The sequence below is a fragment of the Etheostoma spectabile genome, chromosome 15 (assembly GCF_008692095.1).
Source record: "Etheostoma spectabile isolate EspeVRDwgs_2016 chromosome 15, UIUC_Espe_1.0, whole genome shotgun sequence".
Classification (NCBI taxonomy): domain Eukaryota; kingdom Metazoa; phylum Chordata; class Actinopteri; order Perciformes; family Percidae; genus Etheostoma; species Etheostoma spectabile.
Window position 1 is genome coordinate 7,560,563 of NC_045747.1, and position 22,740 is coordinate 7,583,302.

Below are 22,740 nucleotides of genomic sequence, written 5' to 3' on the forward strand. Positions count from 1 at the left end.
TATATATATATATATATATCTCTCACACAATTTTGCAGTGGAAGTGTGGTTTATTTGAGAATTAAGTCCTCTGGAGTAGTCAGTAAAAACTAAAATAAATACAGCACTAACACAAAAAGCCCCAATACCTGTATAAGCGACAGCACCTTGTCTTGTACGATGGTTGGAGGATTGTTTTTGGGGGAGATGATTTTGACCAACACACCATCGATGAAATCTCTGTTGGCCACCTGGATATGAAACCTGTGACCGCAGTTCTTTACACATGTCTCCAATACCTGCAGAGAGGGAGGCGATTAAAGAGAGACAAAAGCCTGCCTGGCAAATAAATCAAAAACTGGAAAGCAGGAAAGTTTGTGAGAGGCAGCTGAGAAAAGGAGGACTTCCCATTCAGGATGTTTTAGTTACACAGAGGGGCTTTTAACTAGCAGAGCTATAAAAGATGTGAGTGGATATGAACACAGCTCAATCAGCATGGCTGCTATGAACAAAATGAAAGATTAGCTAAATCAGACATAAACAAACATCCCTGACAGTGGGCATGAGGAGAGACATTGTGGAATAAAATGCCAAAGTGTTGAGAGGTTAAGTTTGTGCATGGTGCAATCCTTTAATGTGGTCTACAAACTGAGTAGCAGTAACAAATTTGGACACGGCTTACTGAAAATAAAACCATCACGAAATGTTGCAAGGTACGAAGCCATTGTGTCATTCAATTCCTACTGATGTGTCTAGGGAAATTGATGCCACTTTTACAATAAAAAAAGCTAAAAGTAGAAAGTTCTCACTGTTAGTGCCAGCATCACTTCTCTGTAGTTCTTGTTGCCACCAAGTCTCTTCTTCAGTGCCCGCATGGCATCTTTTGGCCTAGGAGGAAACAGCAGAGAAGACACAGCTGGATGAAGCACCCCAGTTGAGAGTAGACATAACATCTTTGACTTTGTTGGAATAAATTATTTTCCGTGCCACAATAACAGATGCCAGTCAGTCTGTCAGCATAACTGTTTGACTAAGACAGAGAAGCGCCATCACACCATCTGTTTATCTCTGTTCTTTCTGAGTGACTATCTGTTTTCTCCCAAGGCAAGATCAAAGCTGTCCATGCGTAAAGACTTCAGGTTGGCTGCCCGTCTCTTCACTGCAGATGAGCCATAATAAGCTTTTATGAACTCCTTCATGAGCTACAGTACATTTATTGAGCGGGGGAGCTGAAATAGATAGAAATGGATGGAGATGCTGCATAAAGTCATATATATAGCTTCCTCGAAACGCACCCTGTATGTGTTTGTTTCTGATTCAGTGTTACAGTGGCGTCCTCTTTTCTTTTGTTTGGATTTTGGATGGTGCATCTGTTTTTTTTTGGTTTCAGCACCCAGTAGCATGTGTAAACAAAAAAAATAAAAATTCAGTTGCATATATATATTGCATATATATATATGCAATATTCTTTATATATATATATATATATATATATATATATATATATATATATATATATATATATATATATATATATATATATATATATAAAAGTGTGTGTATGTGTGAGACAGAGAGGGCACCATGTTGCATGCCAAGACAATGACTGTGTGTGTGTGTGTGTGTGTGTGTGTGTGTGTGTGTGCGTGTGCGTGTGCGTGTGCGTGTGCGTGTGCATGAAGAATGTGAAAAGCTGGGAAGAAAAGGGAAAGTACTGAGGGAAAACTGGGAATGGAAAGATTCCAGTATACCTCCTGGAAAATAAACACTCTGCATAATGGAGATATTGGCTGGGATTCCTTGACTATTACTATTTATTCAGGCAACAAATCGGTGCTGCTTGATATGCCCTACTGTAGATGTTTACTAGGATATATAACCACAACTGAATTCAATAGTGTTTTGGAAGTAAGGTATAAAACTGCAGACCTATTTGTTTTATAAAAAATTAATGTTTTATATCATCATTAAAGGATGCAATGCAAAACCTGATCTGGATCTGTTATGGTGTGATAAAAAGAAATAACATTTTTTAATTCTGGAGAAGACAGATATTTTTGAAAAATGCAAATGAGGTAATTTATGTTTTCTGTTGCGACTTATGGTCTCACATAAGATGCATAATCTACACTGTGTCTTCAGAATGCTCATACTCTGCTTATGTTTTAATGCAGAAGGCTGACATAAGCATTTCATTCATTTAGTCAGTGACACCTTCAGAAAACAAAAGGCTTTCTGTAGGTTGGTGTATGTTGGTGAAGCACACAGTAGAAGTCAGTGTATTATTTGCTTGAGTCACGTAGTCAGCTAGTGTGACAAACAATGAAAGACCCATTAGGATGAACAATTCAGGGACCACACATATTTTCCCTACAGAACTTTGATTAAGCTAATTATAATCCATCAATGATTAACTTTTCAAATGTGTAGCAACTCACCCCTCGTCCGTCTCATTTACTATATCACAGATCTCCATGTTGAGGGTCCAGTCCTCATTCTGTAGGCCCCCATCTGTGGCCCTTTCTGGAGAAAACACAACGAGATTAACATAATATTTATTTGTATATAAGGTTATATCTTTAAAAAGAAGAAAACAAACATGTCCCTTAATTTAAGAATTTAACAAATTAAGAAAGGATCCGTTTTTATTCAATTTACACCCCAGTATTAAGTGACGTGAGACAGAAAGCTGGCGGCTTTTTACACAAACCCAACATTGTTTACAACACAACAGAATGTCAGTTAAAATACAGACAATGCCAACCAGTGAAGAGAAACATATAACTGCCTGTAAAAAGTTTACTTTTAGTTTTATCTGAGTAATAGTGATTATTAAGTCTTGGCTACTCAACAACTCAAAACCTGAGGGGGGGGGGGGTTGAAGTAAATTTTAGTTTTAATACCCAATCCAATATTTTCACCCTGGAAGCTGTCTCACTAGGAATGCTGCATTTTAGTCAGACGTGGATGTCTGTCGGCTGTGCTAAAGTTGATGAACATTAATTAAAGCGACCCATAGTTTAGTCGGGGTGGGAAAAACAATTGATTCTTAGAGGCATCGCGATTCTCTCTAGAACAATTTGATACTCAATTCTGATTTATTAACTTAAGTTAATAATCAATTATTTTATCTTTTTAGCCCAACTTCCTAGGATGTATTTTGTTCTGGTTTTGTCAAGAATCACTTGACAAAATGACAGAAATATCAGTCTGTCCAAGCAAGCTCCATTAATAGCCTAAGTGGAAACTAATTTGTCAGATGGGTTAAAATGAAAACTTGGGTCTAGGATCATGAGATAGATCAGACTTCTACTCCAAGTCTCATGTGCTATAAAAATCATCCACCACCTGTTGCTCCAATGCCCCCAACTCACATATATTACCTAAATGAATCAAACTGGAAACTGGAAAGAAGAAAGCTAACATCTTGGAGGAAAGTGAAGCTGGCTGTGGGTGTGGTGCAGCGGTGCACTCAGTCATAACTGGTATAACAGCTGAAAAACAGAAGCCACACAGGTTTTCAAACACCACCCTACCATTTTATAGCATTCTGGCTACAGCCAGGACATAATGTCATCCAGACTGTGAGAAGCTACAGTGATGAAGTGGCACTGCAGTCATCACTGCGTTCATCGCTCTGTCTCCCCCCTTCCTCTCCCGTCCCCAGAATCCATCCATTATGTCAGTGAAAGCTGATATCTATCAGGATCACAGTCGTCTGGGGTGAATTTCACATTGAAACAGAAAAATGTTTTCTAACCAAGTGAGCTGAGACCGAGTTCCTATCACTGACACTCAAAAGATTGTCATTAAACAATTCTTCAGCATGGACAGGAGGAGCTTGTCTACTAGAAACCCAGAGGCCCCGAGCAGGCTGTCATGCCCAGGCCAAGAGCCTCTCACTGGGCCGTGTTGCCTTCCTTGGGAGGCTCAACATTGGACGAGCCTGACAGCCATGACTTATTCATGCTCTACCACCCCTCTCTAATGAACTTGTAACAGACTGAGCAAGCACAGATAGATTTTTTTTTTTTTGTCACACCTACAAACATTTATCTACAAAAATAGAGAGCATAAAAGTGAATTACAACATGAGCAGCATTTAGGCTGCACATAAAGCATAGGTTTGGAGGAATTAACCAGCTACTGCCACTGGGATATTCCATGTAATCTCCTCAAGTGGATTGCCGGGTCAAGAAGAAAACAGGACAGAGCACAGGTGGAAGAAGAGAAGAAAAAAGAAACTCTGATCTCTCCATGAGCTGGAATGCCACTGAACAATCAGACCTTTGCTAATGAAGTGAAATGCCTGCTGCTGAGTGCATTCATTCATGGTGGTGTGTCAATTCCCCCAGTCCTGGGAATCGACACCGCACCAGTGAAGGCAGTCGATCACATGGCTTTAACGGTGGCAGGCTGTGCCATGCGCTGCCAACAAAGCCACGGATCTCTGTCCCTTTCTGGCCCCATCCATCCCCGTTTTGTCCTTTTTAAAGACTCTTCTTTTCTGTACAAATTTTCTATTTGTCCTTGTATTTGCAAGTTTGACAACAGCTGCTCGGCAAAGCGGGTCGCCTGAATATTGAAATGGCTCCTAATTCTGGTTATATGTACATATCAATAAAGCGTGGTATTGCGATATTTTCCGTGGCAATACGGTTTTGATACACAGATACCAAATATCAATCTTTTATTATATATGTGTTTGGGGACATTATTTGAAATTGGGAACAATTTTAAGTTGGGGAAAAGGTAATAAATTGCAATATATCTTATAATATTGCAATATGTTTAAAATCGCAATATTGTATTGTGACATAAGTATCGCTATGATACCGTATTTTGAGGCCTCTGGGTATTCCCACCCCTTGAATTAACCAGCATTCGGAAGCACTTTATCTCGTCAAATAGTGGAAGACATTCTTAAAATAACATTGATATATTACCCAGCGCTACTTCATTAACATTCATTAATTGACAATTAAATCATTAACATCAAAAAGTTAAACAAAGTTTCTTATTTATGATACTCTGCAAACGAAAGTAGTCAGTTGTATTAAAAGATGACAAACTGACCTATAGGCCTACCTACAAAGCTTGATAGCTTCCCATGCAGAAAGTGCTTAATTATAATCAGGGTAGGTTCCTTTCGATGTATTTTCTCCATTCATTTATTACTGGTGTATTAAAATGTGTTTTGTTTCAATCGGTCGAAATCTGTGAATGAAGTTGGTTCCTGCATTACCAAAACGACTCACTGAGTGACTGCATTGCTTCAGCGCTCTGTGCTAATAGCCTGAGCCTTTGACCAATATGTTTCCCTTTAGGAAAAATAGGTGAAGAAATTGGTGGAGAAAGCAGGCAAAGTGCCTTGACCATGAAGCTGCAGCATGAAGAAGGAAAAAAAAGTCATTCATTCACCATCTCGAATCCCTCCACCACCTTCTCAAGCACTCAGGAATAAAAAAGGTGTATAAAGTTCCACACAATGCATCCCTCAGCATCTGTTCTGTTGATTTCTCTCTCATTGTTTCAGGTAAGCCGATCCTTTGCCCTTCTGCTGTGGTGTACAGCAGCTAAACAGACAGCTGGCTGTACAACTCAGCACAGCAACTCAACCGGAGAGATCATGCTGGAGATTCAGCCATCTCTGTGAAATGGGGAAATCCAAGACGTGATGCATACAGCCCACGGAATGACCTAGAAGGACCTCTGTAGAGCAAAATGTTTGAGACGATGATCACAGTTTGTAGCTGAGGGCTGTCTTGGATGACATGGCAGTCACAAAGCAGCTGACCAGTGGGTGGTGGGCATCACTCACACAGGCCAGAGGACAATTCAGAGGCCGTCTAACTCCCATAGATGTCCTTTCTCCAAACTGTTTCTATCCAGTGCACCAAGGAGCTTGATTAAACATTGTAATCTACCTTCTATCACTAGGAACTGTAAAACAGATTAGGTAAGAACATGTGAAAGTCTGAGATTTACACAAAGTATTTATGAAAGAGCACTCACAGAAGAAAATATGTAATTAAAAAATACTTCTGTGAAAGCTGCTGCATTTGCAGGTAAACACAAATCGACATTATGAGGTCCACATCTGTTGTGCAGGGACTTAACTACACGTTAATAAAACAGGAACTACAAGCTCTTTTACACAAGTGCATAATCACTGGAATTCAAAATCAATTTAAACTATTTAGGTTAAATGCAATGAGAGTCAAGTCAAGCTACAAAAATATCTAGAACCAAAGTTGGTGTTCTTTATGTAAAAAAGGAACAGAACAGTACTGATGTTGTTACAGTGTAGTACTGTGGGGTGGGTGATATTCAGGCAATCTAAAGTGTATACTTCCTCACAACGAAACCTTAATAGATTTAAATTTAAATAAACTTACATTGTTGCACCCAGACTACACTTTTGTATTATCAGACAAAACATGTCTTCCTGTAGATCTCACAGAAGCTATACGCATCATGTGTGCTATTCTTTCAAGATGAAAGGCCCAGCTAAGCCTTGTTGACAACTGTTCTAGGTCAGAAAGTAGTTTATCTCTGAGCAGTGTTGCAAACAACCAGAAGGATGCAAAGAGAGAATGCAACCAAAGGGATGTGGTAGGCCTCACGTCCCTGATCAGCAGGACGAATAAGCACCACAACACTGAGCCTTGAGATCTAAAACTAAAACCAACCAGGCGGACCAAGCAGTGTGGTCAACTATTGTTCAGCAACTAAGGAAATATTAAAATGTATCTTACTGGCTCTGCAAGCCCCTTTTCACTACACTGTCCATGCCATTCCCTGTCATTTCATAATCTTGAAATCTGCATTGCATTGTCTAATGTTATACACATGCAGAATGATTTTCCGTAATGTAACGTTACTTGTCATTACAACTGACTATGTTAGGTAGGTGAAGTGGATAACATTATCTGAAAGCTCATTCTAAGTAACGTAAAATGACGTTTGCCGCGATGATGCTTGCTAGCTCGCTATTTTCGTAGGCTATTGTAAACCCCAGTAGTAAAACACAAAATGTTCGTCCACGCTCAAATTCTGTATGGTAGATTACTTATAACATTTGTAATGAATAACTGCAGCGCTAACGTACCTATGCATTGGCCCACGGGAGTGCTGTACGGATTTCCAAGTAAGAACTCCATTTTGACAACAAACAATCCGCTCGGGAATTGTTGAGGCTGAGGCCCGGAGGCGATACTACCAAGCCCCGCCCACAGATTAATGCTATTGGTCAAATGGCCATAAAGTTAAACAGGTATGGATGGAATCAATGTCAGTCATATTAAGCAGCGGAAGCTATGTCCTAAACATTTGTACTACATATAAACATGTATTTTACTTTATAGCGCTCCGTAATTATATAGAAATTCAAGAAAATACACAAACAAAGATAAAAAATTAACTCAAGCATTCATCCTCTGAAATATAGAATACAAAGACACATAGGTTAACTCTGGGTAGAGAGAGTATCTGGTATAGCCTACATTGCGCTTTAAAAAATGTTTAACCATAAAAAAGAACACACACACACATTCACAATCTTAGTGTCATGATAGCTAATCATTATTTTGATATGTTTTGTTTTTACATACATTAATAACTCAAGCATAAACTTTTATTTTAGCAGAAACATATTTAACGTACTTGAACGCAGCTTAATGTTGACCGGTTGCTATGTAACGGTGTGTAAACAACAGGGGTAAGGTCAGCTGGGTAATGTAGACCTACTGGTTTTAAAAACTTGTAGCTGATTGTTGATTTTGCGGTTGTTAAAATTGGCTAATTCTTTTTCTTGAAAGCGCATTCATTGATTCATTTTAGCGAGCTAATAATGGTGTGAGTTAATATCATCCTACTCCATCATAAAGAATTTTTTTTTCTTTGTTTAGCAAGCATAATCTTTAACCGATTAAGCCAAGATACAAATTCACAAAATATGATCTACTTTCTTCTTTGAACAGAGGATGAAGTGAAGTCCAGCGGGACTCGAACCCCACTAGCAGCCGGATGACGAGGCGTTGTGATTAATCCACCATGTTGATGGATGAGGAGATTCTGCGGAAGGCAATAGTGGAGCAAGCAGAGCAAGATCCTAAAGATCAGGCTGGGCTTATTGTCAAGGCGGAGGATATCCACTTCAATGAAATCCTTAAACTACGTCTGGAATACAGAAGTAAGAAAAAAAGAAATCTGTGTGTTACAGTGTGTGTATTGGGATTAGGTATGTGAGAGGCTTTTAGTGGTGACTGTGGCTCAGATGGGGAGTGGTCCAATCAGAAGGTCTGTAGCCTGGCCCTGCAGTCCCATGTCGAAGTGTCCTTGGGCAAGACAATATTAATCTGATGAGCAGGTGGCGCCTTGTACTGCAGCCTTTGCCACCATGGTTCCAGGTGCTGTGTCAAAGCGCTTTGAGTAGGTGCTGAGACTAGAAAAGCACTATATTAATGCAGTCCAATTACATTTGTTTGTTCACAGGCATCCTGATTATTGACCACTTATGGGAATTCACATCCTTGACAAAACTGGATTTGAACTACAACCTCATAGAGAAGATTGAAGGCTTGGACCGTCTGATTAATCTGACATGGCTTAGTAAAATGACGTTTGGTTGTTTTATATTCTGATAATGCTTACTTGCAATAATTGTGCATGTATTGGCAAAGATGTAGACAACATCTTAAAAAATATGAGCCCAGTAAAAACCAGTAGTGATGACAGTTGTACTGAATGTGTCTTTTAGATCTGTCATTCAACAGCATCAAGAAAATTGAAGGTCTGGAGTCTCTGCGGAAGCTTGAAGTTCTGAATTTGTCCAACAACAAAATCTCTGTTGTTGAAAACATGGACACACTTGAGAGAATCACTCATTTCTTCATTGCCAACAACCTGATTGGAAAGCTGGACAAAGTAACATTTTCTTGCATACATTTGTCACATGTTATGTGTAACATGTTGCATGTGTATTATGTAACATTTGTGTTTTGCATTTTCAGACTATAACATTACAGAATGTTTACATAACCTATTGCAAATGTAATGCATTTCAAAGGTGCTCTATCTCAGGAGGTTCAAGAACCTATTCGCTGTCAACCTATTTGGAAATCCTGTCTCAAGGGAAGACGATTACAAACTTTTTGTCGCAGCCTACTTTCCAAGCTTGGTGTGCCTTGACTACAGATTACTTGATGAGAAGACAGTAAGTATAAACAGTGGTGTGTTTTGACCAAAACCCAAGTTGCAATATAGTGTCTTCTCTTTTTCCTTATAAGCTATTTTGATTTCATCTTAAAATGTGACTATGCCCAAGTTTCTTTGGAAATTTCACATGGCCATTTGCCATGTTGATACTGTATGACTAAAATCTCATGTGTCCATGTTCAGAAAAACGAAGCATCTATCAAATACCACTATGTCCTTGAGGAGATGAAACGCGAGGAGCTGTCGATGCAACAAGCTGATGAGGCTGAGCAAAGACAGGAATCTGAAGTCAAATTACACACTGTAATATAAAGCTCACATTTGGGGACCATTCAGTCCATATTTGCATATGGACTGAATGTAAATTCAGTTCTTCTTCCCTACAGAATGCCTTCGTGGAGTTCCTGAATGGCTCTTTCCTGTTTAAAAGCATGTTTGAAGACGATCCAGAGGCAGAGACACTGCACTGTGTGCCTGAAGTGGCTCACCTGCTTCAAACATATCCTTTGCTGTCTTTGTTTCTAATCCATGCAGGTGTATTGATAATAAAATATAATCTGTGGAAATTAGCACTTGGATTCCTTAACCCTATGCTTACATTTGAGCACCAAATGGTGGAGCTGTGTATGCAGTTATTTGAAATAGGTTTGGCTGAACATAAGCGCAGAGAGACAGAGGTGAACTCCTTCTTTGGTGGTCAGAATAAGGCTGTGATGGAGTACCAGCAGAAAGCATCGGAAATATTGGCAAATTTTGAGCAGGAACAAAAAAATGTGAGCTGTGAGGACCAATTAAGACCTGTACTACTGTCTTTAGATAAATTAGTAATCTGATATGATTGATTGGTATAAAGATTTCTCTTGTGTTCTCACCTTTAGAGGATAGTGGAGTTGAAGCAATTATCAGACCCAGACCTGCTCGAGGTCCAGATCAATCACTGCAACGATGAAATCAACCAACTCTGTAACAGCCTCATGGCCCTGGAGTTTCAGCTGGTCAGCCAGCTGGAGGTCTGTGTGTGTGTTTTTGTGTGTGTGTACTGTAACTTCTATACTTTGTAAAGCATATGATCTTCAATCTGCTTATAGTGTATGCCATTTGAGCCAATTCTTAATTCTCTTTAGCCTCAGTAACATAAGTTATGTTACATAGTTTATTATAGATTCTATTGATACAAATTTAATTTAAAAACTGTCTCCTGTCTTTTTAATTTTTTAACTAATACCAAAGCCTCTTGTTTATTTCAGGATATCATCAAAAAGTTGGACATCGACATCTCAGACATGGTTGACAACTTCAGTGAAACTGTTCAAGGGACATATCCTTTCTCGGTGCTCATCATCTTAACAGATTTGAATAATTTCTAATAAAACTGGCTCATTACTGTTCTCAGGGTCAAGCTATTGAGATACTGTAAATCCTCATTTGGGATAGCAACTTGCTCCCAATTAAAGATGCAGTAGGTAAGACTTACAACTAACTTTCTGTCATATTTGCTAAAACTGACACTATATTCGAGCAGAACTACATAAAGCAGGTAATCAAAAAAAAATCTGGCTCGTCTGGCACCACCTACAGGCAGTAGTGCAATAAGCAAAAATCCTACCGGTCCCTGTTCAGATCCTCTAATCAGGCCCTGGGTGGTGTCATTAGTTTCAGTCACTGCTCAGGCACACGCATGCATTCTTCCTCGTGAGGGGAGGGGCTTAGGAGACTGTTTGGGCTCTAGCAGAAAGGGGGGCAGGAGCTTAGAAGTTGTATCGATGTGTACATGTTTTTGGCTAAATCCTGGATCTTCACAATCCTACCTACCACACCTTTAAATTTTAATGTACTCAAATCTGGGTTCCAGGGCAGCTGCCTGCTTTCTGTGGCAAGTAATCCAGACATGTTTAAATGTTAGCATTTAAATCATACACAGTGACAGACACACACACAGTTTAGAATTTCCATGACACAGTCATACATTTGTGCAATGTCGAGATCTGGAGGATAATTATAATGAGAAGGTGCGAAAGATTGCTGTAGCAACTCTGGATGACGTGGCCAAGGACAAACTGGATAAGGACATGCCAGATGATGTTAAAACGGTAAGGGGGTTATTCCTTATGGACCAAACTCGCTATCCAAAATATTAAATGGAATATATACTGTATTTGAACTGTTATAAAAATGTCAGACTTCTCTCTCAGTTCTGCTCTGTTTAATCTCAGAAACCTAATAAAGAAAATAAACGCAAGTAAAACATTACGGCCTGCAAACCCTGCCATGTCAACACTACAGTGCAACATTAAGGCCACCATGTTTAAAGGCCTAAAGGCTACATTTGGCATATATATGTAAATATATATATTTATATTATTGCAGATAAAGTCTAATGGGAAAAGATTAACCTGGATGAGTCTGATAAGGTGGGGTCATTACCAGTCACAGTACCTTCAGCTGTTCACAGTTGTGTTTCCTCTGTGTAGCTGTTTACAGACAAAGACAAAGTGATGGACGCACTGACAACTGGGCACGATAACCACCTGATGAAGATCAATGGCAGAGAGACACAGTTGGTTACACGTGTCAATGCCTGGAAAGTGGCCCTCATTAATGGGGTAGAGAGCTGAAATTGCATTAAAACAAACACCCCAGTTGCCATTTTCGTATGGATGACAGACCGTATCTCACAGTTTTGTTATTGTTTGCTTGGTTATTACAGATTCAAGACAAAGAACTTAAACGGAACCGTATGCGCATCTCAGACATCCTCAGATATGTGGGCCACTTGAGGGAGCAGCTGGAGGAGTTGCAGTATCATCATCTGTAAAACATATTTTTTTAAAAGAACAGGACATTTTCTTAATCTTACTTGACAACTGTAACAAATTTCAGGTTGCAAGTAAAATCATGTCTTTTTTAATTTCTATATCTGGTCCTTAGACAATTAAATATACGTATGTCATAAGGAATCCCTTCTGTTCACCTTTTTTCTTTCTGTCTAATTTGAGATTTAAAAAAAAAAGACATTTTAATAATCATCATATTTGCACTCTTCTCTTGTTCCCCGGCCAACCACATACATGAGATCTGTTTAATTAACACTTAATCTTTATTAAAACAACTTTATTACAGATAGAATAGCATTATAAGAAATAGGTAGTGTAGACCAAAAACAAACAAACAAATAACTACAAATCATCTAACAATCAGGTCCACGATGTATATCTAAATAAGTGATGTCTTTGAAGTTTTTAGTAACATTGCCAATAGGAAATTCTGTTCAACACAAACAGAGGTATATATTCAAGGACTCAGTCTTAACATTCACAATTTTTACTGTGCTAATAAAAAATAAAACAAAAAATAGAATAACATATTTAATAGATAAAAAATATATATTTTGGTATATATTTCATCATATGTAAATTTAATATTTTTATTATTATTTATTATATATGATATAGTACAGACTGAAGAAACATCTTTGCTTCTAGACTCAGTGATCAAAACATTCTAAGTTTTCCCACTTTTCTAGTGTAGTAGAAAATTGAATACAAATCCCAGAATTCATTTGGGTAAACTTACTCAAGCCAAGCACCAGTTTCCAGCCAATGAAATTCAGGGAAGCTGGATTCTCAAATGAAACGTTGCAGTATCATAGAGTGCGGTATTCCAGTCCATGGGCAACATTGAGCAGAAGTTTTGGGACTTCGGAGATTTTCTTTGCAGCAGGTAGACCCTCTGTCAGGACCCATTCTTTGTCCAGCTGTGGTGTACTCAGCCGCAAAGTCCATGACGGTTGCTAACGGTGACACATTAGCTCTCATTATGCCTGTCCGAGCAGAGTGCTCCAGTAGCACCGGCTCGGCCCGCCCATCCTCGGCCTCTCTTGTTCCCCCTTCCCCGATCAACACCTACCAGCCTGGGGTGGCTACTTCGCTAATGTACAGCGGCTCACAGTTTCGGGGTTATCAGAAGAGCAAAGGCAACTCATACGACGTTGAGGTTGTTTTGCAGGTAATGTCTTATTGACATGAATTTGTTTCGTAGTTTAACATTTGTTTGTTTGTATGCAAAGTCAGCCACATTTGGTAAGTAAGCTGACGTTAGCTTGTTAAGCTTTTTATGGTTGTCATACAACACTACTAACGCACAGACCTGGTTGTTTATGTTACATTGTGAATTGGGACCTAATTTCATGAAGTAACCTTTTCTTCAACTATTTTTACAGTAACGTTACACAAACTCCCCTGACACGTAGGTGTAGATGATAAAAGATAGATGTACAACATGTTATTTTGAACATCTATCTACCTAAATGACTGGAATTGATCTACTAGCCTCAATTTTGACAGCAGTGTCAGCAGACTCTGACAGAAAATATAATGCCTGCCTGCATGCCCACATTTTACGGTTTGTCTCTGTTTACACCAGCCCTCCTGCAATTGGTTGTACATCATTAAGAAGGAGTACCATTTTTGCACCTGTGATTTTTTTTTTCAGGCTACTTGAGATACATACCGGTAATGACGTGTTCCCTAAATCTGTTTGCAGCATGTGACTGTGGAGGACTCATATTTGTGTGGATACCTGAAGATCAAAGGCCTGACTGAGGTGAGCTTCCGTATGTTGTAAGACTGACCTTTATACAGCACAAACTGGTTTCTAAAATCAGATTAATGGTAGACAAATTTGAGACCACTAGGTTTAACCTAATCTTTCAGGTCTACACACTTAAGCCTGTAGTCTGGAACAACCAAAGTACATTTCCAGGATTAAGCCTGTCATATACACATGCCAGAAGTCACTCACCTTCTGCTCTCTGCGTGTTGCCGTTTTTTTTGGATCGTGCAATAAGGCAGGCCTGCACGGTTCTTTTGGTGAATGATTGTAAAGATTTACAAAGATGTTTACAGCATTAATTTACTCTCTCACTGGGATGTTTTGGGAACTTCCGCAACATTAACATTGGGTTAAAGAAATGCATACAACCCATAGCAGTTCCCCCCCCCCCCCCTCTTGCCACAATGCATCTGTGGTGTAGCCCGACCTTACTCTAAAGCACTGTGGAGATAGGTCTGCCAATGCAAGATTATCCAGTCCGTAATAGCGTGTAAAATGTTGATTATTATCATCTTTGTTGGATTTATGGCACAGCTAGTTGAAGCTGTACAGGTAATCGGGGTGTGTGAGTATGTATGTATGTATAATATTATATATATATACACACCACACACACACACACACACACACACACACACACACACACACACACACACACACACACACAGAAGAATGTGTGAAAACTGCATAACATGTAAGTCACTGGCCATTCTGGAAATCTTAATAATCCTCATGTTGCACCGATTGATTGACAGAGCAGTAACCTATTTAAGCATTTTTAGTTTTCAGGCATACACAAAGTTGTTTTTATTATTAATGTATCAGATTTTCATTCCTTTCTATGTGTGACAGGAGTATCCCACTCTCACAACATTCTTTGCTGGAGAAATTATCAGTCAAAAAAGGCCATTTTTAACTAGGAAGTGGGACGCAGATGAGGATGTGGACAGAAAGCACTGGGTATGTCCTGTTTGACTTTTATTTTAGTGCAGTATTATTTGTGCATTCGTTGGTTTAATGTTCAAATCATACACAGCAGGATGTATACATTGAGCAATCACAATTAGGGCTGCACGATATGAGGAAAATATCCAATAGTGATTATTTTGACTGATATTGAGATTGCAATATGATTTACAATATTGAAGGGAATGATCACAGGTGTATCATTATTCTCATTTTCATTAACTAATATTAAATCTCAAAAAATGTAAATGATTTATAGTGTGATTTTTGTGAGGATCTGTACAAAACAAAGATACTTTCTGTAGTCTGTAGGATAGGATTTGTAGGCCTCTGCGATTTGGATATTGCACTAGTCCGTATTGCCATTTTGATAAAATTGCGATTAATTGTGCAACCCTAATAACAATGTGAGTAGTCTTCCGTATGGTGGGAGGAGAACGAGAAAAAAAAAATGCAAAATATGTTTTGACTTTTTCATTTTGTTTGGCTACCAACAATAGATGGAGCCAGCCTGTTGTGAGAAAAGCCCATGGCAACTGTTAAATTGAAGTTTATATCAAGGAGCAACGGGCATCTTTGTATTTTATAAGCATGAAAGGATTATTGTTACTTTACATGACAAGAAATTAGACTTTGCATCTCTTACCTGTATTTAATGAACTCTTCCCAGGGCAAGTTCCAACCTTTTTACAAATACGCCAAAAGCTTCAACTCGGATGACTTTGACTATGAAACGCTGAACAACAGTGATTATGTCTTCATGAGGTGGAAGGTTAGTACATACATTTACTGTCACCTCTCCATTTCTCTCTCTGTCCTAGTGGTGGCTTTGAGCTCTTACCTCCAATCTCCTCCCCCCACCCCCACACTCTCAGGAGCAGTTTCTAGTTCCCGACCACACTATCAAAGACATTAGCGGTGCCTCCTTCGCTGGCTTCTATTACATCTGTTTCCAGAAGTCCACAGCCACTATCGAGGGGTATTATTACCATAGGAGCTCAGAATGGTAACTACCAAACATCACAAATCAGAGTCAATGTTTTTTTTGCCACATTAGTACATAATTCTAATGCCGATATCTCTCTATTTTCTTTCCTACTTGCCTCTGCAGGTACCAGTCTCTAAACCTAAACCATGTTCAAGAGAACAGTATGCCTATTTATGAGTTTCGGTGACAAACGCACGCACGAGTGTCGAGGAGCTTGCAGTTCATAATGCCCTGCGGTGAAATGGGATGGGAACAACGGAGAGCCCTTTAGTGCCAAGATCGGAGCTGACCCGTTTTTCTCGCTGCAGGGGAATTTAACATGTGGTCAGATACTCCTATGCTGAAAGAAAGAAGGCACAGAGAGAGAAGAGTTTAAAGGAGGACAAAGATCAGTGACAGATGGAAGGTTCTTACAGTCACTGTAGTGCTCATGTTTCCTTTTTTTAATTTAATTTAGTCCTTTTTTGGTCTTTTTTAATTTAATGTTGTGCTACCAGATTTTGTTTCATAGTCTGTCTTCCTTTCGCCGGACATCAAAATATGTTCGTTTTCCTTCTGTGGAGAAACATAATTGCCTTTTAGCTAAGATTTGCAAAAGAAAATAGTATAAAGGTTATATATTTGTAAGAAGAGTTTTGTTCCGTACAGCTTGATTCAAAGAATCTTATTTTAAATATATAACATCAGCTTTAACAGAAGATAGTGTTTTAATGCAGAGCATGATGGCGGGGCTTATCGCCAACAGGTTGCTAAGGTCGTAATGATAAGCAGTGGTCTGTAAGACTAAGTTGTGGTCTGTGGCTCAGGGATGGTGTGTATGGCCAATACATATTTAATAACTGAAAAAGATGAATGTGGGAATTGGCTGAGTTAGGATTACAGTGTTGTTGATTTCCACCAGGGCGTTAATAATCAATCATTTCAAAGCTTCAAACACAGTTGTCTCAACATCTTGGCAAAAAGTCTTCAAATCGTATCAAAATGTCTATGCAAGCCAAAGGTGACTAATAGGTAGGATTTCTAACAGCACCTATTTGATTTTCAGATGATTTATGGCAGTGATTTATTTATTTTTTAATTTAAGAATGACAACAAGTGAAAATGCATAAGGAATTAAGATTTAGAGAAGAAATAATTAAGTAGATTTAGTTACCAGCATTTGAAGCTCAGACATGTGACAGAACATTCCAACTCCATTAGTTTCAATCATGTAAGATTTTCAGTCACGTAATAGGTGTTGATAAACGGTTGACGAGAACATTAAAAGTTTCGTGGCACATGGAGTTTGGCTGACTGGAAAAGCAACACGGCAAAAATAATGCATTGATTTGAATGTTAATCTTCAACACAGTCTGTAGATACGTTCTAACTTGTCTTTAGTTTCAGTCACATTTGTCTGTATTATTTTCATCTTTAGAAGCTGTTAAATGTAGTTAAATAACTTGATTTTACTGCATTTTCCTCTTAACCTTTACATAAAGTCACTCAAAATGACTGTACCCAGAGGCACAACAGTGGAGGTAACAAAAAGCTTCACATAACGTGCTTATCTACACTGTGTACTGTTCTGTCGTCAGTGGAAAATGTGTAAAAGAAAACCTTTTGTGACTTATGGAGAAAAGTATAAAGTAGGAAAGTGTGATGGAGGAAGAATAAAACATTTGATGCTAAGGGAAAAACCTGTTGCCTTACGATTTTTAAGGTTTGTAAAGTTCCTTTTAAAAAAGACAAATTATTAGGTCAGTAATGTTTTATTTGAACAAAATCATAAAGGTATATTTCAGTGTTGAGGGATTGTGCAAAAAAAATAACTGAATGTCATCAGCAACCTGAGGATGCTGACAGTTTGTCTGGAAAGGGTTGAAATAAGAGTGATGTGCTAGAGAGTGCATGTACTCCGCCGGCCACTGTGTTGCTTAGACTATCAGCTGGCTCGGGGATTAGGAGGGTTGTGGGAATAATGTTGGCACTGTTGTTTTTTTGTTTTTTTTAAACCAACTATGTGGATTGAAGTTGTACAATCCAAATTTCCTTTTTTTATTTTTAAATGTATAACAGAACACAACAAAATGTTCAATGTCATAAACAGATGTTTATTTGGGAGGGAGTCATTCAGGCGTGACTGAATTCACCTGATTTAAAGAAGATGATGTATAATCAGCTATGAGTGCGTTTTGTGAGGAGAAATAAAGTGTGAACTATTTCATACAACGCTCTATTCCTCGATGTATTATTTTTCGGATAAACCCAGGACTGCCTTTATTTGACAGTGCAGAAAGAGACATGAAACATAGAGAAGACAGATGGGTAGCTTCCTGGCTGAAATATAAACAGGGATGTTGCAGTTATGAATGTGGTAATAAGCGTGTTAGGCTTTCGGGACACCCCGGCCCTTACAAAGTTTCAGAGATCATAGCAGCCAGCACTAGATGTCAGTAGTGGACAACAAATAGTCATTTTCTCTTTCAAGCATATGGTTACAAACTTCTAAACCTTATGCAGCAATAAGGTCTAGTGCAGGGCCTTCAACAATGTCTGGATGAGAGCTAAAATAGATTGAATCACCTCGATCTGGTGCTTAAGAGAGGGGATTTTTTGAAGACGCATTCTAAAAGAAATAAAAGGTAAAGCTGTCATAACCTTTTCCTTCAACTATCTATGGTCATAACTTGTACCACATTCCCATCATATCTCAACATAATTTAATAACTAGAAGAATCAAATTAACTATGACTAAAGATAACTGCTGTATGACAAATGGCAACACAGCCACTTATTGTTTCCTTGGACAAAGAATGTGACTGAACGTGCTGCCTCTCATTTTGGAAATTAATTGTGTAGTAACCTGGGTTTTCTTGTAAGTGACGAGGATGTGTAGTCCTATTGTCTACGTGATGCCACACCTGCGCCAAAATAAAATATGTGCCAAGCCAATCCGCTTCAGTCCCCAAACCAGAGCGAGGCTGACAGTATCTGTTGCAGCTCACAATCACAACTGGGCTTTTTAACACTCCGTCCCTGTCGGCTCATCATGGAGGCGCAGCGGTATCCCCTCAGTGTCCGTTTAATTGGAGTACTGCACAAGGAGAAGAGCAAAGTAAGCGCACAGGGCGAGAGTTGCTTTATTTAAAAAAAAATCTGCGCTTCTCTACAGTGTAATTAAAATCTCCATTTTCCTTTTCCAGACCTACATGACATCCGTGCTTTGGTCAGACCAGAATGATATTTTGGTTTACAGGACTTTTCAGGATTTCAAGAAATTCCACGTGAGTATAAATTGCTGTACAGTATTTCTGATTCTAGTTCATTTATATGTTGCGCATGTGCAGGTGTTGGTTATAAACAGCCTTTTTTTTGTTTTTGTTTTTTTATACCAATTTCTGTATGATAGAAACAAATGAAGAAGGCTTTCCCACCCGCAAGTAAAAGGAACAAATCGGACAGAACCATCCCCAGATTTCGAGGTAGACCTATGTGTTCGTAGTTTACAACTGCAGTTTGTGAATCAGAAAGTGCTGGTACGCAGGACTCTGACTTCAATCGCCCTGTGTGCTTTCAGACAAAAAGGTGACCCTAGGCGGCCAGAGGAAAGGTCCCACAAGGTCACTAGTGCGCCTCAAGTTCTTACAGAAATACTGTGATGAACTTCTGAGCTGTGACCCGCGGGTCTCCCAGTCTGCAGAGCTCATCCAGTTCTTCCAAGCCAAAGACCAGGACCTGCTGCCCGACTTCGCCAATAACAGGTGGGCTAAACATATTTAAAGCAATTTAAATACCGTCATTTTGTGTAGGGATCCCTTTAGACTTTTAGGGCCCTTGAGATCAACTAAATGTGGAATTAGTGACGTCAAGCTGCATAAAGCTAGTCGACAGGGACAAAAACTGAAAATAATGCCCAGGAAGAAAAAAGAAAAAAAAAAAAAACAATACTCAATTATCCTTTAAAGCAGACTCATATGTGCATGAAAACAAAGAAATGCTTTAGTAGAAACATTATCAAGATTAGTTTTAACATACTGCAGATTAACAACTGTACACTACCCTGTTCTCCATCTATATTTGTCTATAAAGTTTAGTATTAACACCACATTCTTAAGATTTTAAATTCAGATGTGTTGCATTAACTGCAGTGGGCTTTGTCGCAGGCATGTAACCTTCACAGAAAGAATGCCCCATCTTGACAAAAAACTTTCTTAAATTAACATTTCACTTCGTCCTTAATAATTTCCCTATTATCCCTAACCCTGGTAAAAAAAGATCTATGTACAAGATCATGCTAGTTAGTAGCATGAAAGTTAGAAGAATGTAAAAGAATTGCAAAAATAGACTGAGTTTCTCAGCAAGCATGTGGACCTGGATTATTTCAAATGCTGAAGTCATACCTGCTCCAGGACCCTTTAAAACACCACCCGGCAGACTATGCATTCCTACACAACAAATTCAAAATTAGGTGATTAATGCCGAAATTCGGCATTGGACTTGTGCATGAGCTGCTGTTTTTTTTCTTCTTTTCTGGAGCCTACATATTTTATTTCTCAATTGACCTGCGTGTGTCCTCCTTAGTATCATGGTCATGCCATCAGACGATGAAGTCAGGGCCAATGCTGGACAGGGCAGCGGCGGTAACGTGACCCAGCCGTTCATCACAGAGACGTACAGATGTGTGGCCATTTACGAGACCAAAGACACCAAGAACAAACCTTTCAAAGTGGCCAAGGATGAAAAAGTAGACGTACTCATCAAAGACAAAGCAGGTGAGCGAGCTTCAGTGTCCTGTTAATGGTTAAAATAGACCTTATACACTCCAAATACACTGAGACCTGTTAAACGTGTGCTTGTGTTGCTTCAGGGTGGTGGCTTGTGGAGAACGAAGACAAGCGGATGGCCTGGTTTCCTGCCCCCTATTTGGAGAAGCTAGAAGATGATGATGATGATGATGGGGACGTTGATGGGACTTCTGAAAGAGGTACATGCATAGTTTCAGATGTACACAATCTAAAGACATTACACTATCCACACGTAACACATTTGCGTACATAGTGCAGTTTTTAATTACTTTAGTAGGTTGATGTCAGTCAAGCAGCTACAACCTTATGTCTTAAAGTCATTTCTTTCACTCTCAGGAATGCTTTACACTGTAGTCAAGTGCTACAAAGCCACTAAAGATGACGAGCTAACCGTGGCCATCGGTACAGTGGTGGAGGTCCTGGAGAAGTCTGACCACGGCTGGTGGCTCATCAGGTATGTAACACTTTTGTTTTTTCAGACATTTTACGTCATAGATTGTTTTACCAGGACAAGCTTGTCATATCAACATTCTCAAAGCTTTAATCTCAGATGTCAACCCTACATTGTCCACTTTGTTGTTTTTAACAGATATAATGGTAAAGCAGGTTACATCCCCACCATGTACCTGCAGCCCTATGTCCACCCTCACGTCCGCATGACAGCCCACCATCAAGATCGCAGAGCCTCCTCCTCACAACTCCTTTCCCCAAATCTGGAACAGCAATCCAACCAGCTCAGCCACTCACAGGGAAACCTGTTGCAAATTCCACCCGCCAAGTCTTCCTCACCCCGCCCCGTCAAACCACACAGCCAGCAGAGATCACACTCTCTAGATATCCATGCTGATATAACTCCTGCTCAGCCTGCAGAAAAAAACACTGCCCCTGCTACAAACGTTGCCAACTCACCAATGACTGCAAAGGGCACCGCTCCGCCCACAATCATGGTGGAGATGGATGGAGAAGAGGACAAACCTGGCATTATCCTAAGATCAGATAGCGAGGAAAGCGACAGCAGCGACGACCTCAATTCTTCATGGGCGAGCTCGTCATTCAACCTGAGCCAGAGTTACAACGAGGGACAGCTGCGTTACAGCCGCACGCCTCCCCCCATGGCAAACAACCGTCTTAACCCGACAAGCGGCCCACATGGGAAAATAATGATGCCCAGTATCTCTGATCCCAACCTCTACAAGGGCCCGACAACACCCAAGGTTCCACCCAGACCGCGGGCCCAGGAGATCCTCACCCGGTGTACCACGGTCACCCGCAAGAATGCAAACAAAGGCGGCCTGTCACACACACAGACATAATAAGTCAATGAGAGAGATGTTGCACCAGATGCAATAAGGATCTTTGAAGATAGATTGCCAACAAGTATTAAGAAAATGTACAATGGCCTTCAGTAAAAATAAAACTCATGTCTAGACTATGTTTTAAATTATCACTTATTTTCCATACTGGAAACCTTGTGTTGTGCCTGATATGCATTTTGACTGTGCTGAGTGTACACAGAGAGAGATTGATTTGTTCTTGTGACTGTAGTAAAAGCAAATGTTTGTCTGAAATACCACAGTCTATTTCCTGCTTGCTGGCTTGAATAGTGGAATATGTGTAAACAACACTGAACACCAGTCTGACCATGTAAATGTTGGCTGTTTTCACATGTTACTTAAGAGCTTGGAACAAATACAACAATGTTGAGGAATTTGATGTCATCTTCAAATGTCTTGTGAACCTGAGACCTGGACATGTTTGGCATTTGAGTGCCCCATTTTGTGCAACCGTTTATACCAAAAAAATAACTTTCTGTGTTTGATGATGTTTCCCCCCCAAGCTTTACTAAGCTAAAAGTCAAAACCTTACAGCCCAGCTTCCACTAGACTAGACTAGAATTAAGTCTAAAAGCAGTCATGGAGCATGTGAATGACTACTCAGGTAATTTCTTAACAATATGGTGCATCACTCATTTTAAATCACAAAGAACTGATTTTATTTCATAAACATTTGTAGTCATGATATAAAAAAAAAAACAATCTGGTTATGAAAGGAACATTTTGTGTTGTGGTTGAGCCAGTAGATCCGGACTACACAACATTGAAAAAGTAGACAATGGGTGCTGTTTCTGCAGTGGGGGAGGATAAACCTGACTCAATGCCTGATTGTTAATGCAGGTCTGTCTTCCTCCTC

At 39.4% G+C, this 22,740-nt stretch overlaps 4 protein-coding genes and 1 long non-coding RNA gene across 13 annotated transcripts in view; 4 read left to right on the top strand and 1 right to left on the bottom strand.

Annotated features, from left to right (window-relative positions):
- The window catches only part of LOC116702537 (uncharacterized), a 10,324-nt gene extending 6,902 nt beyond the window's left edge, over positions 1 to 3,422 (top strand). Inside the window, exons 2-3 of the long non-coding RNA XR_004335188.1 lie at positions 2,251 to 2,258; positions 3,413 to 3,422. This is a non-coding gene — a long non-coding RNA (uncharacterized LOC116702537). The remainder of the gene's footprint in view (positions 1 to 2,250; positions 2,259 to 3,412) is intronic.
- Positions 1 to 7,223, bottom strand: part of tom1l2a (target of myb1 like 2 membrane trafficking protein a) — an 18,922-nt gene extending 11,699 nt beyond the window's left edge. For all 8 annotated transcript variants that reach the window (XR_004335179.1, XM_032536748.1, XM_032536746.1 and 5 more), the window contains exons 1-4: positions 7,091 to 7,223; positions 2,418 to 2,502; positions 789 to 867; positions 129 to 278 (exon numbers count right to left, since the gene is read on the bottom strand). Coding sequence is in view for 7 of the 8 variants with exons in the window: in XM_032536748.1 (XP_032392639.1) it covers positions 129 to 278; positions 789 to 867; positions 2,418 to 2,502; positions 7,091 to 7,142 (366 nt within the window). In the remaining variant the exon portion in view is untranslated. The remainder of the gene's footprint in view (positions 1 to 128; positions 279 to 788; positions 868 to 2,417; positions 2,503 to 7,090) is intronic.
- Positions 7,224 to 7,641: 418 nt separating this feature from the next.
- Positions 7,642 to 12,149, top strand: drc3 (dynein regulatory complex subunit 3). Of its 2 annotated transcripts, none has more exons than XM_032536754.1 (13): positions 7,642 to 7,699; positions 7,962 to 8,173; positions 8,476 to 8,592; positions 8,741 to 8,907; positions 9,050 to 9,196; positions 9,382 to 9,501; positions 9,585 to 9,697; positions 9,797 to 9,971; positions 10,077 to 10,208; positions 10,446 to 10,516; positions 11,165 to 11,288; positions 11,670 to 11,801; positions 11,906 to 12,149. In XM_032536754.1, the coding sequence occupies exons 2-13, from the start codon at positions 8,035 to 8,037 to the stop codon at positions 12,011 to 12,013; spliced, it is 1,545 nt and encodes a 514-aa protein (XP_032392645.1). In that variant the 5' UTR covers positions 7,642 to 7,699; positions 7,962 to 8,034; the 3' UTR covers positions 12,014 to 12,149. The 2 variants fall into 2 exon arrangements, with proteins under 2 accessions (XP_032392645.1, XP_032392644.1); XM_032536753.1 differs by having other exon boundaries at positions 7,695 to 7,836.
- Positions 12,150 to 12,814: 665 nt separating this feature from the next.
- On the top strand, positions 12,815 to 17,971 carry gid4 (GID complex subunit 4 homolog). Its single transcript, XM_032536777.1, has 6 exons — positions 12,815 to 13,203; positions 13,741 to 13,800; positions 14,662 to 14,769; positions 15,446 to 15,547; positions 15,651 to 15,781; positions 15,887 to 17,971. The coding sequence occupies exons 1-6, from the start codon at positions 12,979 to 12,981 to the stop codon at positions 15,948 to 15,950; spliced, it is 690 nt and encodes a 229-aa protein (XP_032392668.1). The 5' UTR covers positions 12,815 to 12,978; the 3' UTR covers positions 15,951 to 17,971.
- A 710-nt stretch (positions 17,972 to 18,681) lies between these two features.
- noxo1a (NADPH oxidase organizer 1a) lies at positions 18,682 to 22,256 on the top strand. The gene is made up of 8 exons (XM_032536751.1): positions 18,682 to 18,860; positions 18,949 to 19,029; positions 19,155 to 19,227; positions 19,323 to 19,506; positions 20,327 to 20,517; positions 20,613 to 20,729; positions 20,887 to 21,004; positions 21,140 to 22,256. The coding sequence occupies exons 1-8, from the start codon at positions 18,684 to 18,686 to the stop codon at positions 21,861 to 21,863; spliced, it is 1,665 nt and encodes a 554-aa protein (XP_032392642.1). The 5' UTR covers positions 18,682 to 18,683; the 3' UTR covers positions 21,864 to 22,256.
- Positions 22,257 to 22,740: the final 484 nt, after the last annotated feature.

Bases quoted from the DNA above. Each gene is read 5' to 3' on its own strand.
- drc3 (XM_032536754.1), top strand. From the start codon at position 8,035: ATGTTGATGGATGAGGAGATTCTGCGGAAGGCAATAGTGGAGCAAGCA. The intron at 8,174-8,475 runs GTAAGAAAAAAA...GTTTGTTCACAG, and splicing joins ACTACGTCTGGAATACAGAA to GCATCCTGATTATTGACCAC. The intron at 11,289-11,669 runs GTAAGGGGGTTA...TCCTCTGTGTAG, and splicing joins TGCCAGATGATGTTAAAACG to CTGTTTACAGACAAAGACAA.
- gid4 (XM_032536777.1), top strand. From the start codon at position 12,979: ATGACGGTTGCTAACGGTGACACATTAGCTCTCATTATGCCTGTCCGA. The intron at 13,801-14,661 runs GTGAGCTTCCGT...TATGTGTGACAG, and splicing joins AGATCAAAGGCCTGACTGAG to GAGTATCCCACTCTCACAAC. The intron at 15,782-15,886 runs GTAACTACCAAA...TTGCCTCTGCAG, and splicing joins TACCATAGGAGCTCAGAATG to GTACCAGTCTCTAAACCTAA.
- noxo1a (XM_032536751.1), top strand. From the start codon at position 18,684: ATGTGCCAAGCCAATCCGCTTCAGTCCCCAAACCAGAGCGAGGCTGAC. The intron at 19,507-20,326 runs GTGGGCTAAACA...TGTCCTCCTTAG, and splicing joins CCCGACTTCGCCAATAACAG to TATCATGGTCATGCCATCAG. The intron at 20,518-20,612 runs GTGAGCGAGCTT...GTGTTGCTTCAG, and splicing joins ACTCATCAAAGACAAAGCAG to GGTGGTGGCTTGTGGAGAAC.